Raw genomic sequence first — 16113 nt, forward strand, 5'->3', positions numbered from 1 at the left:
CAACAGGTGGACGCTCCTCTCACCAGCATCATCCTCAAAGCAGGACACATCAGGTACGGAATTATAGATTATAGGCCTACATATTACGATATGTATCGTTCTAATGAGTGTTTAGCCATTTATTATTTGTGCTTTTATGCTATTATAGTCTCTGATGCCTATAGGCCTATATCTAAATTGAATGCAATTCATTAATTGTAATCCCCCTTTCTCCTCATATAGGCTAGAGCTAGACCAATACTGACTGCTACACAGCTAAACTTTTGGATGCTGATCTGAACATAGCCTTTCCCATCGTCTTCGGTCTCTCTTGACTGCGTCCTCTGCGCCCGCGCGCATCCCGACCAGTATGCCGGTCCTGATGAGCCCCGACATCGCCGCCAAGTTTAAAGAGAAATGGCTATCGGTCTACCCGGAGGACCAGGCCGGGGGAACAGGCGACGACTCGGCCCACCTGGACGACAGCCTGACGAGCCTCAACTGGCTGCAGAACTTCTGCATCCTCAGCGCGGACCCGGAGGAGAGGTGGAACGGCTGCCCGACCTCCTCCTCCTCCTCGCAGCAGCAGCTGCTCTGCCTCCGGCGTCTCGGGTTCCCGCAGGGCGGCGGCAGCGACTCTCCGTCCAGCCCGCCGGCCGGGGACACGGCGGCCACCGGGATGCCTCTGTACCTCGGGAGCCCCGTCACCTCCGGCAGCGACTCCTCCGCGGACCCGGCGCGGACGCTCGCGGGCTACGGGCGGGTTACCGGGAGCAGCGGGTACCACCACCACCACCACCACCACCCGCACCTTCCCCTCCAGCCCAGTCCGCCCGCGGAGGTCGACTACAAGACCAACCCCAAAGTCAAGCCGCCTTACTCCTACGCCTCGCTCATCTGCATGGCCATGCAGGCCAGCAAGCAGCCCAAAGTGACTCTCTCCACCATCTATAACTGGATTACGGAGAATTTCTGTTATTACAGACACGCAGAGCCCAGCTGGCAGGTAAGTGAGACCCGTCCTTCTCTCTCCCATGCAGTCTCTTTCCATTATTAATAAGGCACATACACTGTAGATCAACAGGGCTGACTATGGACACCTGTGTCTCTCCATTGAGCATGAGCAGTCCCTCTATTTGGGGCAGCAGCAGTAGGCTAGACAAAAGAAAAAACACCAACAAACAAACAAACAATTAAGTAGGATATATATGATATACTATGACATAAGTACAGTAAAGGACAATTCTGTACATTTCATTCAGCAGCTGCCTGCATGAAACAATGGTATTGTCAGATTGTCTCTGAAATTTCCATCTTCCAAGAGAGTGCTCTTACAGGGTTTAGTCTGAGGGGAATTATGTACTGTGTGAGTGTGTGGGGGTGGAGAAAGCTGTGTGTGTGTGTGTGTGTGTGTGTGTGTGTGTGTGTGTGTGTGTGTGTGTGTGTGTGTGTGTGTGTGTGTGTGCGTGCGTGCGTGCCTGTGCATACACGCGCACGTGTGTGTTAATGAGGGTTCCTGAGAGGGCTAGCAGCTAAGCACAGCTGATCATGTTTGAAATGCACAGAGCCGTGTGTTACTAGAAAGCCTCATTAGGTACATTTGCTTTCCTATACAAACAACAACAATACCCCTGTCTCTCCCTTACAAAGACAAAGACAGTCTGACACACGCACACACACATGCACACACCCATGCATGCGCACACACACACACACACACACACACACACGTGCACGCGCACACACACACAGATCTACACGTAGTCAAGCACAAAGAAAGATACGCAGAAAGAGATTCTTAGCGAATAGAGAATGAGTGAGGTGGACAGAGCATATTTCATATGCATCTATTTAAAATGTATTGGAGAAACCAAAACCTATGTCACATTAATTTAATTTTATTTTATTGCCTTTTCAACAGAACTCAATTCGCCACAACCTGTCACTCAACAAGTGCTTCATGAAGGTGCCCAGGCAGAAAGACGAGCCCGGCAAAGGAGGCTTCTGGCAGATCGACCCCCAGTACGCCGACATGTTTGTCAATGGCATCTTCAAGCGCAGGAGGATGTCAGCCAACCACTACAACAGCAGCAGCAGCAATGGCCACAGACAGAGCAAGCTGCTGCAAGGCCATGACACAGTGGGCTACCACCGGTCCCAAAGCGGATGCCTTTACCAAGGCGAAGTCGGGATGAGCAGCACCAAACGCAAATACCTCTCTACCAAAGGCAACAGCGACAGAAACCACAGCAAGGCGGCGCGGATGACGCCCAAATCCCCCCTGCTGGCGACGGAGGCCCACGGCGCAGACATGCTGCGCGGCGACTTCGACCTGGCGTCCGTCTTCGACGACGTCCTCGGGGGGAACTGCAGCAACTTCGAGGACCTGGACATCAACACGGCGCTGGTCTCCCTGGGCTGCGAGATGGAGGTGTCCTCCTCCGCCGTCCACCACGGCCACGGGACGTCCATGGAGCTGGGCCTGCAGGGGAGATGGTGCGGCGCTAACGGAAGTGAAGGTGTCGATCTCCAGAGCCAGGTCTCCAGTCACCACCAGCAGTCCTACGGTTACATGGAGCTGTCCGGCGCGGCCGTGGAGTGCCACGCCACAATGGGAGACCTCCAGATGCCACAGCAGCAGCAGCACCCACACCACGATCAGTTACTGCAGCCCCACCTCCACCACCATCAACAACAACACCACCACCACCACCACCACCCGCTGCACCAATTCGAGGAGGTGTCCTCGCTGTTCCTAGAGCAGCCTGAGGAGGTGGTGGTGCACCCTTGGGGGGAGATAAAGGAGGAGGAGCAGATGATCCCGCTGACGTTGGATCAGGGCTTCGGCCTGTGCGAGGGCTTCTTCACAGAGATGCAACCATGGGAACGAGTGGAGGCCTACCTGTGACCTTTGACCCAAATGAACCCCGCCTTCCTCATCCCCGACTCCAAGTGATATTTGGCGTCAGATTACCATGACCTTTATGACGAATGGACCAAATCCTTATTGTTATCCTCATGTTAGAAATGAAGGATGTTTGTATGAAGGGAGGTATGACGTAAGAGCAAAGTGGTCGCCATATCAATATACAGTCAATGAGCGGCAGATCATTGATGCTATGGAGTTACGATCAAATGATCCCGAATTCTGTTGGGGGCTTTTCTGGAGGACTGAATTGCAACAAAAAAAGACTAATTCAAACTGAACTCCCCTCCTTGTGATCGCAGTCTCTATACAAACAACACATATTTTAATGTTGTGACTCAAAAGATGTGCAGACTGACTTTGCTACATTAGCATCAAACTGTCTTTCTGCCAGCATGTAATGAAATATCATGGCAACCTAAGTTATGTTATGACATGTTATGGCAAGCGCAGATGTGTTTGAGCCACAAGACAAAACTGTCAATTTGTAGTTTTGAGAACAATTGGTCATTTATGACTTTGTCAAATAGTTTCATATTCGCTATATATAAGCTGGGCATAAACCTCTGGTATTTGCCTACTGTACAGTCATGTATTGCAAGGCAAAGCTGAAAATACAATATTATGCACTTTGATAGGCAGCAAAGTTTTATTAGGAAATCCAGCCAGCCTGCTCTGAATTAATTACTTATTAATTATTCTCTTTTTTTATGATACATGTGATAAATCTAGATGTTTTTTTCTTCCTAAAGCACAGTGACCACACTGCAAGGATGCATATATCTCCTTAAAGAAAGAAAATATATATATACAGTATATATTTATATTTAGCCATGAACTTAACACTGCAATAATTCAACTTTGACAATAAAAACTCACACACATGCACGCGCGCGCGCACACACACACACACACACACACACACACACACACACACACACACACACACACACACACACACACACACACACACAATTTAACAAAATTGCTAAACATTTAGGATATTTGTTGAACATATTCCGCCAAACAACTGACAAGGAAAATTAAGTTGATTTATATCTTTTGGTTGATTGATACACAGCAAAAATCCAGAGTATTAATTTAACTCTGAGAGTGTAAATATTTACCTGTATATTAACACTCTGGATTTTGCTGTCTAGAAACAGAAGTGGGGTCTATTCTGAGACAAGCAGTTCTAGATTCTATCACTGGGTGATGGATTTCTTTTTATCTTGGTTTATTACTTCGGTGTATGTAATTTTTTATTTGTATGTTTTTATCTCACACAAATATGGAATTTGAGATATGTATATGTCAATTTAGACCTATACATTGGTTGGAATTGGATGCGGAAACAGATTATACAGGTATACGAACGAATCCAGCTAAAGAATGTGATATTCTCATTTGTATAAAACATCGAATTTGATACAAACTCTTTGATCTTATCCTGTTGTTTTTCATTTGTACTTTTTTAATGCTGTTCAAAAAATGCAAACCTCGCCTCGATGCAATAAATGTTGACATTGAAAAAAAAAACAACATTGCTTTATCCCTTGTTTACCTGTGAAATCTCAGCAATAACCTATGAAACATTATATATATATATATGGTATATACTGAGCACACAGTAAAATGACCATTGTTCATTTAACTCAGAGAGTGTACAAATGAAACCAAATGTGTACACTCTCAGAGTGAATAAACATTGGGAACTTTATGGTGCATGGTTATTGTTTGTCTAAGGATTTGGTGGGTGTATCAGTAAGAGATAACGGGTTATAGATATCATTTCCATCAGGTAGGGACTTGTCTGGGTCTTCTCAGTCTTCTCTATCCACTGAACAAATATGCATAACTGTTGCTTTGCCAGTTAAATATCTGAGGTCAGCGTGATCATTGGTCAGAGCTAAAGGTGGGGACATCGTTAGAGGGAATAATCATGGAGGAGAGAGAGACAGAGAGAGAGAGAGAGGTGAAGAACAGGGCAGGTATGGACATGCCGGGGGCATGGAGCTTCCCACCTGCCTGTGATAATTATATTTGATGCTGAAGTCCGTCGTGGTGACACATGCAAACTCCTGTTGTGCAGGTGCACAGCATTTTAAAAGGCAAAGGTGAGGGAGATGAGGGTTGAGCTGTATTTTTCCGGTCAGATTTTCAACTCAAGTGTGTGGATACCGTATAGGGGGGCCAGTGAAGTTACAGTGATAAGGGGGCCACACCTCTCCCCACCACCTGGCCAGCATTTAATGGTGCAGTGGTAAATGCACTTCCCTACAGAACTCCTTGCTGGTCTTGATCAAGACGTGTGAGACCCTCCACCTGTGATTCACCTTCCCTCCCTTTCACATTTCACAATACAGAACTGAAATTCAAAAGAAAGGAGTGGACTGCCCACTCTCCCTTAAAAGAAAGTGGGGAACTGTACAGCCCTGTAAAGTCAGCCCTTGAGTGCAGGAGGGGCGAAATCCCCGACCAACCAGAGGCTGCAATAGAGAGAAAGGCGTATAGACAAAAGAATCTCCTAATTGTCAGCATCAAAGCTGAGGCTAAGTGTACGCTTGTATATAGCTCACCCACCATGCAGGTCTATCAATACTATTTTGAGATTGTCATGTGAGACTAGATATCATCAGGTATTTCAGATAACATAATATCATGATATGACATACAGTAAGTGTTGTCTTTTCCTGGTTTTAATTGCAAAAACCCTATTTGATACTGTTATTATAATTATTATCGTCACAATACGATATTATTATCACAATATCGATATCAAGGTATTTGGTCAAACATATTGTGATGTTACATTTTTTCCATGTCATCCAGCCCTATCTTGAACCTACTGGAATGTTCTGCCAGCATTGTTTTTTGTGAAGCACTTTTGCACCACAAGCACCCAGTTTGTTAATATGTCTTCTGGGTTTTCTGTGTATAGTGTGGCGTCACCACTGAACATTGTAATTTTGTGCAGAGTCATGAGCAACAAATCTAACAGGTGGAGCAACGAGAAGCCTTTCTCAGTGTAAAAAATCAATGATGTCCAGTGATGTGTCTGGTAGTATAATCGATCTAGTTAATGAATCAGTAACCCTTTTATGAAGGAGAAAGCTATTATGGAGAAATGCCTTCAACATTCTCTGTGCTTCATAATGTACAAGAGTTTTGTTGGAAACAAGCATTTAACCACTGTCACATGCATGTGGGTTGGAATGCATCAAGCAGAACTTACCAAAATAATAACAGACAGCATATAGACTATACAATGGAAACCGTTTAATCCATTTTGTTGCCTTTAATTGGGGATTCTGTGCTTTGAATTGTTGCCAATTCAATAATATAATAGCAGATCTACAACTGACGTAGTGAGCTATTTTTGGCAAAGAGATTTGCTGTAGAAGGAAAAAAGGAAGGGGGCCTATAGACCCCTTGGGGACTCCGGTCAAAGAAGTACATAGGGTTGAACTAGTTAAAATGTGTAGTTCTTGAGACACGTATCTGGGTGTGTCCCCGCCGACTAAAGTGATGGAAATAAAACAACACATGAGCCACACTACAGCTGTATATGCCAGTTGACCTGCTCCTATCAGGCAGAAGGGACAAATGCTTGCTTAGACACCAAAACGGCAGTGCGCTATTAATTTGCAAATGACACACCCCCCAGAGTGCCTCTCTTCCCAGATTGGCGCACGTGACTCTCCAAATACCAAACTCGTCACTGTGCCTCTCGAAATTGTCAAATCGCAAAATAGGGTCCCTGTATCTTATTTCAGTTTCCAGGATTTCATTTCAACCCCAACCCCCACCCTCATATGAAAACACAGTTTTCCACCTCAAATCTCTTTTTAATTGAAAATGGGGCAGGAATTAAAAAAGAAAAAGAAAGCGTTAGAAATGCAGCTTATCTCTGTCCCTCTACGTGTGACTCCCCACAGCGCCAGGGTCATGTGCGAAAGATCCTTTGGGATGGAGGGAATAACTCAGATTCCTAAAAACAGCAGGGAATACAGCGAGAGGCGTGTGACCGCAGGCCCCCGCATGCATCGGGAAAAGATCACCTAAGTAGTGACATTTATAGGTTATTTTGTGCCTCTAGCCTAATTCATAGGCTACATAGCATTACGACAGTGTTGGAAAACCGTTATTTTCGGCAAGCTACACTGTAGTGTGAATTGAAATGTTCTGCCACAACCAAGAAAAACTGAGAAGAGAAAATGTGACGTCCCCAGTCCTCCTCTCCACGCAGACTCACGGCACAGGGATGTTTGTATGCATGTTTATTGTCTGCCCTTACTTACGCTACACTACGTACAGTATGTCCAAAATGGTGATGTTTGTTCATGGCCTCCTTAGTGTGTGTGTGTGTGTGTGTGTGTGTGTGTGTGTGTGTGTGTGTGTGTGTGCGTGTGCGTTGTTGAGTGAGCTCCCTGTCGAGTTTGTGTGTATAAAGCTGCGCTGGGCGCCCCATGGAGCAAGTGATAACACTATCTGTATGGAGCCAGGTTCCCGCCGGTCTATTCAGCCCTCTGGACACAGGCCGGGTCTGCTCAGCAGGCGGACCTACTCACAGAGGTGGCCCTCTGAAAGGCTGTGTGTGTGTGTGTGTGTGTGTGTGTGTGTGTGTGTGTGTGTGTGTGTGTGTGTGCGTGCGTGCGTGCGTGCGTGCGTGCGTGCGTGCGTGCGTGCGTGCGTGCGTGCGTGCGTGCGTGCGTGCGTGCGTGTGTGCGCGGTCATGGGCGTGTGTCTTGTGGTTATGGATAGTCTTTGTTTGTCTGCATGATCTTACTGTGTATCTGTGAGACTCGGTAACAATGACAGTATATGAGTCAATATTGGATACGGGATGGGACCAGCGTAGCATGCGGACCTGCACACAGTAACAGGAACGAGCTTGGGAACACCGACTTTGGAGAAAAACTCACATTTTGTCCGTGTGCACCGGCGTCCGTGCCCGTGTGATCATGTCGAGCTGACGACAGGGAAGAAGGGGGGCCCACAGAGATAGAGACAGAGACAAGCAGGGGATGCTTACTATGTTTTATTACACTCACAGCAGCCTCTGGACTGGCCCTGATTAGAGTCAGACACAATAAGGGGAACCAAAGCCCCTCCCCGCCCGTCCCCATCCCCCCAGCCTCAGTACCCCTGCAGCCAGTGTCCGTCTGAGGGTTCACCTCTCCTTTTTTTTATTGGGAACAGCCACAGAGCTATTCTTCATGAGGGATTGCAGAAGGAAGACACACGGAGGGCTCCCGCTACCAATTAGATGTCTCATAGAGACACAAAGCAAGCCACGGCAGTGGGAAGGCCCCCAAAAGCCTGTTTTATGGCTCCTGAGGGGCCCCCCAAGTGATTACAAGCACCGATAGCCTTTAGATGATTTTGATTGCATTTAAACGCAGCACATGGGGCGGGGCAAGTGGTTTTATTTCCTCTCAGGTTTGATTCGATTAGATTTATGTTCTCAATTAGGTCTTGTTGTTGTTTCATTTGTTATTTTGATTCTGTTTTTCATTTACATTACTATGGAATACATGTATATAATACATTCTCTTAGCTGAAGCTCTTAATGTGGTGTGACTGGTCAAGTGCAGCTGCAAAACAAGCTTTACTTCATACTGTATCAATCAATATTGAGAAATGCATGGGGATCTATTATCACTATTATGCCAGAGCCTGTTATCAAAACAAGAGCAAGCATAAAAAGAAGAAGATCACACCTAGTGTGAAGTGAGCGGTGCTATTTATGAGTTCATTTCATTAAGCGTACCCGCGAAGCTTGGCCCTGGGCGTACAACAAACTTTGAGCGCTTTGTGCCAAGATGTAGGCCAGATATAGGCCAGATGTAGGCCACACTTCAGAGCCTGGACATTTAGTGGGCGTAGAACAAACTTTGAGCGCTTTATGCCAAGATGTAGGTCAGATGTAGGCCAGATGTAGGCCACAATCCGCGTCCTGGACGAAGCCAGATGTTGGAGCTTTGCTCCTTCCAGGAATACCACTCAAAAGAGGCAGCACAGGTATTGTTGTATTCATATATACCGGTAGAACAGGGCTTGTCTGTACACCAATCACAGCTCACAGTACTATGTTCATGGCATTATGAAACAATAAACTATCTGCACAACCAGGAAGTACCAAAGCTGTAACATAGTTGATCTATGTAAAAGCTTCCTTTTTAAGTTAATCTCTTAGCTATGCCAACATTGTTCTTGTGAAGCACTTTCATACTCATAGGTAAAGCATTTATAAATATTATTGCCAAAGGCGATGTAGACCACCACCATACGTGCCGACACGCAGCCAGTTGGTGACAATCCAGCCTTTGGTGAGGCATTGCCACTGAACACTGAGCAGTGACTCTAGGCCACACACACACACACACACACACATGCACACACACACACACACACACACACACACACACACACACACACACACACACACACACACACACGCACGCACGCACGCACGCACGCACGCACGCACGCACGCGCGCGCGCGCGCGCGCACACACACGCAAAATGTGTTATCATATAATATAGCAAGATCAAACCTGTATACATTCGCTATTTGAAAACTGATCAACAAGATCACAATGCATTTTGAGCTCGTACAGTAGATCAGTAATTTTCAACAGAAATCTTGAAAAGATTTCGAAAAATATGGAACACAAATCTTGCAATTGGGGGTCCCTGGCACAAGATTATTTCAGATGGGGCTCTGCAGGTAAATACATGTTTGAGAAACACTGGTTAACAACATTCAGAAGCAATCCCAAATACGGAACTGCCCTTTAGAAACAAAGCCAAAACGCAACCCGCAACTACTAATATTTACAAGCGACTTTGCAGAACAACAAGCCTAAAGTAGCTTATAATGACGGACATGGCAACACGTCTAGCAGCCAAAACTAAGGGAGGATCCCCATTCCCCAGCCCCTCCTGGCTGTGTGATGAAGTGTCCTTGAGCAAGACACTCAACCCCTTATAACTGCTCCCGATGAGCAGGCTGGTGCCTTGCATGGTGTCCTGTGCCATGGGTGTGTCAAAGTGTGTGAATGGATGTATGTGAAATACATCTAAAAGTGCTTTGAAGTGTTGGAAAGACTAGAAAGGTGCAATATACTGTAAATGCAGTCCATCCATTTAACCCTCTAAGGCCCGCATTAAGAAATACTTGAAATAAAAAATTGAAAAAAATCAGATGGTGTTTTTTTCAAAAAAATGTTTTTGTAAGATTTTATAGCCATAAATCAAAAATCATAAATCATGCTCTAATTTACATATGGGGGATATTTTTCACAATAATAACATATGTACATGTTCTAGACATTCTAATGATCACCAAAAAAAATAGTACAGGCATTTTACTTATGTTTTTGTGAGGAATAGCTTCCATGAAAAAGTGAGATGTTGTTCGTCAAAACTCTGGAATTTCAGCGGGTGTGGCGGGTGTGAATGTCAGCCCCTGTGGGGGGTATTTATATGCAAATATTGTGGCCAATGGCATTGTAATACTAAACAATAGAATCCAATGGTGGTGTTTAGGTGGTAGGGGGAGCTAAAATAAAATGATTTAAACCTTTTTTTGGATAAAATACAAACGTTGTAATATTACAACCGTGGGCCTTAGAGGGTTAAAGATGTGTCTGTGACTTGTTTATTATGGGGTGGCTTAAGTTAACCTTCTAGGGCAAAGAGGCTCTGGCTGGCATTCAACCTGTGTGTTTTTAGCTGGTCAGCAGGACCAGCTCTTTAAACAGATGACATTGTCCTGAGACATTCAGGGGACCTAGGGGACCTATTTGCCGATTGGCTGTCCATGTCACATGGTCACCGAGCTCATGATCCATTGGCCAGGCCCTCCAGACCTGTACTGCTGTAATGAAATATTTTGTCCAGCAGGGAGCACCATTCCTTCACACTGAGGCGGTGCCTGTGGCCAGCCTGCTTGTGATAAATGAAACAGAAGAAAAGAGAGGTCTATACTTGAGTAAAAGTACAAAAGTATTGGCATCAAAGTACAAAATGTTTGTATGATTGCTTGTAGATCGGCTATCATTCTTTGATTTTCACAAGTCATTGTTGACATCATCATCCATTTAAGCTTTATAATTAGCTTCATACTAACATTAACATTATTTTTCTTCTTTCAATTCTAAACGTAGAGATTAGGTTATGAAAGGAAGGTGATTAGGTGATGAAAACTAGCAAAACTATAGCAGCCATTCACTTTAATCAACGCGATGCATCCAATGTAATTGTGATGAGGATGTCAAACAAACGTTAATCACGTCGTATTTAATTATACTTCATCTGTTACAGATGATTGTCCAAATAAACCGTACGTTATTTAAACTGTGAGCCATTTATAGACAATATGCAGTGTTGACCTGGGCATCGTTGTAGGCTGTAGTAGGTGATGTGTCACACCATCTGCATACCATCTGCATTAACATATGAACTGAACGAGTATGCAAGTTGTCAATGATTTAACTCTATGACCATGATATGGGCTTTGGTGTGAAGTCATGAAAATATCGTACCCTACACAATTTACAAAAGCAACACAAAGTACATTCATTGATGAGCTGCTTCTTCCTGTCATCTGATCAGTGTCCACACAGTAGATTAATTCGAGTTGCATTTTAATATCAAATGAAACAGAGCAAAAACGATGTGCTGAATGAACCAATGCGAGTCTTTGAGAATTACAGTTAGTATCTTCACAAATAATGAGCACATTTCTAGAGACACGGTAACACATTCATTGTACTAAATGACAAGAAAGCATATATTTAGAACGATATGTAGCAGTGAAATACCACAAGATTTTGGAAAATGCCTACAATCAATACACTTATTTGAACACCTTGGTTACATTAAGTTCTGCATAATGCGTACTTTCTGCTTTTGGTACATTTTAATACAAATACTTTTTATACTTGTACTCAAGTATCCTACATTTTGAATACAAGACTTCCACTGACATTGCAGTATTGCATGATACTTAAGTAAAGAATGCAAGTACTTTTCCCACTACTGCCTAATAAGCATGCTAGTTTTAGTACAATCAGACATCACAGATATATTTATAGAGTAATAGGCTCTAAGGCATTTAGCCTCCCCGGTAAGGTCTTCGCGAAGGTACTGGAGAGGAGGGTCCGGTCGATAGTTGAACCTCGGATCGAGGAGGAGCAATGTGGTTTTCGTCCTGGCCGTGGAACCATGGACCATCTCTTTACCCTCTCTGGGGTGCTAGAGGGGGCATGGGAGTTTGCCCAACCAGTCCACATGTGTTTTGTGGATTTGGAAAAGGCTTACGACCGTGTCCCCCGAGGTATCCTGTGGGGGGTGCTCCAGGAGTATGGGGTTGATGGCGCGTTGCTAAGGGCCATTCAATCCCTGTACCGAAGGAGTGTGAGTCTGGTCCGTGTAGCCGGCAGTAAGTCGGACCTGTTTCCGGTGGGAGTTGGACTCCGCCAAGGCTGCCCTTTGTCACCGGTTCTGTTCATAATTTTTATGGACAGAATTTCTAGGCGCAGCCGGGGGGCGGAGGGTGTCGAGTTCGGTGGCGGGAGGATCTCATCCCTGCTTTTTGCGGATGATGTGATCCTCTTTGCTGCTTCGAGCAACGACCTCCAGCTCTCCCTGGGGCGGTTCGCCGCCGAGTGTGAAGCGGCCGGGATGAGGATCAGCACCTCCAAGTCCGAGGCTATGGTTCTCAGCCGGAAAAGGGTGGAGTGCCCACTCCAGGTCGGGGAGGTGGCCCTGCTTCAAGTGGAGGAGTTCAAGTACCTCGGGATCTTGTTCACGAGTGATGGAAGGAGGGAGCGGGAGATTGACAGGCGGATCGGGGCAGCGTCCGCAGTAATGCGGACGCTGCACCGGTCCGTTGTGGTGAAAAGAGAGCTGAGCCGCAAGGCAAAGCTCTCGATTTACCGGTCAGTCTACGTCCCAATCCTCACCTATGGTCATGAGCTTTGGGTAATGACCGAAAGAATGAGGTCGCGAGTACAAGCGGCCGAAATGAGTTTCCTCCGCAGGGTGTCTGGGCTAAGCCTTAGAGATAGGGTGAGGAACTCAGACATCCGGGAGGGACTCGGAGTAGAGCCGCTGCTCCTACACGTCGAGAGGAGCCAGTTGAGGTGGGTCGGGCATCTGGTTAGGATGCCTCCCGGACGCTTCCCTGGGGAAGTGTTTCGGGCACGTCCAACCGGGAGGAGACCTCGGGGTCGACCCAGAACACGCTGGAGAGATTATATCTCTCAGCTGGCCTGGGAACGCCTCGGGATCCCCCCGGAGGAGCTGGTGGAAGTGGCTGGGGAGAGGACTGTCTGGGCTTCCCTGCTGAGGATACTGCCCCCGCGACCCGGACCCTGACCGGAAAAGCGGAAGAAGACGAGTACGAGTACGAGTAGGCTCTAAGGCAACTTCAAACTTGCTACAGGCGTCTTTTGTCATGTTAAAAAGATGAAAACATGACTGCCGTATGCTAACACGCTAGCTTACTGCAGTTAGCCAAGCAATTGTACACTATCATAACATCCCATATTGATTGAATTAGTCCACTGTTTTGCAACACACCATTACATCCGAGGCTATAAAAACGTCTGGCATCATTGAGCGTTAAGGTGTGTAGTCTTTCTATAGGCAGAGTAATTTGTCATTGTCAGACAACATTAATTGAACCAAGACGGTGTGTGATGGTCGAGTTCCATCGGAGGTCCGTTCGGCCCGTCATGTCGCAGCAGGACGATTATAACCACTGTCCAATGCTGATGTGCTTGTACCCACGGAAGACGGAGATGGGCGGGCGGTCATATAACAGCAGGACTCCTCACGGTGGTTGTGGCGGACGCGCATCTTCTGTGGCGTTCATGTTTTAGTTAAATGTGATGAAGCAATGTTAATGTAGGACCCCTTACATAAGGAGAAAATGTAAATAATATAAGGAATAGACAGGACATTCACAGGCGTCTACTGCAGATTACATCCCACAATAGTCAGTCAGTTATATGTTCACTTTGTCAAAGCATTATGGGAACATTGAGCAGTCATCATCATCGTCATCTCAATATACTTTTCCAAATACAAATGTGTTTAAAAGCATTACGTTAGCGAAAAACATCCGAAAACACCATACATGGCTGGCTTTTGTTGTTGTGAGGGCTGACTGCCCGGTCAGCTGAATATGCGGCCAAATGAGAAACTACGTCAACTGTATAATCACTCAGTCCTAACGTCTTTTGCATTTTATACCGAGGCTATGTATGGGGCTGTTAATCACTTTGTAGGCAGAGGAGCATTTCTGCCCCCAGTTTCCGTGAATCTTTTTACTATTTTTACTATTTACACATTTTTCTTCTCTTTGTTGTTGAAAGGAAAGTGTTAAAATTATACTTTAGTCGTTATTCTTGTCTCGGATCTGTTGAAAATAGCGAGGGACAGAAAATGCTCTGGGGGCAGATTCTCCTCTGCCTACAAAATGATGTCACGGCTTAAAAGCCCCATAGCTAGGTGTTTGGTAACATACAGATGTTAACAAGTTGTGATGACAAAGAACCAATACGAATTCATTATGAAACAGACTATTATACGAGACAATGCACAGTGAAAAAAGGGCAAACATGACCACAGATACAATACATTTACGACTCAGCTTTCCAAATGAAGTCCAATTGCCGGAGGAGAAAGATTAATTTTAACCGTGTATCTGCTTTTTTTGTTGTTGTGGCAACGGTTTAGCCATGTATGGGTGCTAGGTGCTAGCAAAGAACAAACCAACTAAAGCGATCGCCTGGTCTTCCTGGTTGCTGCTTCTTCTTTTCTTTGGGGTTTATTGGTGGTTGGTGTAACCTTAAAGGTGCATTACCGCCACCAACTGGACTGAACAGTACGCCAGCCAGTTAATGTCCAATTTTCTTAATATTAGGGTTGTTTTGTAGGTTTTAAAACATTGAGTTATTTATTACACTTTTGAAGCAGCCAGAATAAGCTTTCTATACTTAAAGTACTTTTTGATTGAAGGCTTTATTAGAAGTTTGCATAGGAAAATGTACAGATTCATGACGGTACAGTTCACTGGTACAAGGTCTACTAAAAGGAGATCCATGAAAAGACTAAGCTTATTTCAACAGGAAACCATTAAAGTATCTCATATAACATTGAATGACAGACAAATAGAACACAGTACTATGCAGTAGATATGTAAAGAAAAAAAAGAAAACAGTAGGTCTATACAATCAGTAAGTACAGTATATACAATATATACAAGGAAGGGGCAGGTAACAGTAAGTCTAAACAATCAGTATGTACAGTATATACAAGGAAGGGGCAGGGAGGGTAGGGTTGGGCTAGGTTTTTACCAGTTGTGAACGGCTGCTGCCTGTAAGTGGTTTTTTAGGGCAATTTTAAAGGATGCTAGTGATCCACACTCCTTTATGGCCTTCGGTAAGGCATTCCACATTTTTGTGGTGTAGCAGAAGAACGAGTTCGACCCTTTCTTTGAGTTGACTCTGGGTTGAACGTGATCTGTGGCACTGCCTCTGGTGTTGTAATTATGGACATCCTTAACGTTTTTAAAGTATTTTGACAGGTACTTGGGTATCATAGTGGTGTAGTGTATCTTGTACACCAGGCCCATTGCAAGTTGCTGTACTCTGTCATCTACTCTGAGCCACCCCACTCTTAACTGGTGAGTAGCGGTGAGGTGAGTCTGATTGGGAAGGTTAAGCAGGACCCTAATTAGTTTATTTTGGGCTGTTTGGAGTTTAGTTTTTAGGGCTTGTGGGGCGTCACGATACCATACGTGGACTCCATAGTCAAAGAGGGGCTGGATTATTGCACCAGCTATGGTCTTCAGAGTGTTGAAGTTGACCATTGGGGCGATCCTCTGTAGGAAACGAGTTCGTTGGTTGATTTTTTGTATTACTTTTGAAGTCATCTTTTCGCTGGAAAGATTAGCTTCAAGGATACATCCTAAGTAGGAGATTTCGTTTTTTCGTGTTATGACCTTGTCACCCACTTTGATTGTGAAGTTCTCTACCTTTTTGAGGTTATGATTTGATCCAAAGAGGATGGACTCGGTTTTGCCCAGGTGAATTGATAATTTGTTGTCGTTAAGCCATGTGCAGATCTTACTCAGTTCAGAGTTAAGTGTCTTTTCAACCTGCAAGTGGTCCTTGCCCGAGACTAGGAGA

General features: G+C 45.2%; 1 protein-coding gene across 1 annotated transcript; it reads left to right on the top strand.

The window, feature by feature from the left end:
* Nucleotides 1-346: 346 nt before the first annotated feature.
* foxj1b (forkhead box J1b) lies at nucleotides 347-2887 on the top strand (the record flags this gene model as incomplete). Its single annotated transcript, XM_080747707.1, has 2 exons — nucleotides 347-985; nucleotides 1901-2887. Exons 1-2 carry the CDS (start codon nucleotides 350-352, stop codon nucleotides 2885-2887), a joined length of 1623 nt encoding a protein of 540 aa, XP_080603833.1. The 5' UTR covers nucleotides 347-349.
* Nucleotides 2888-16113: the final 13226 nt, after the last annotated feature.

This window comes from Nannobrachium achirus (genome assembly GCF_963921795.1).
Source record: "Nannobrachium achirus genome assembly, chromosome: 18".
Classification (NCBI taxonomy): Eukaryota; Metazoa; Chordata; class Actinopteri; order Myctophiformes; family Myctophidae; genus Nannobrachium; species Nannobrachium achirus.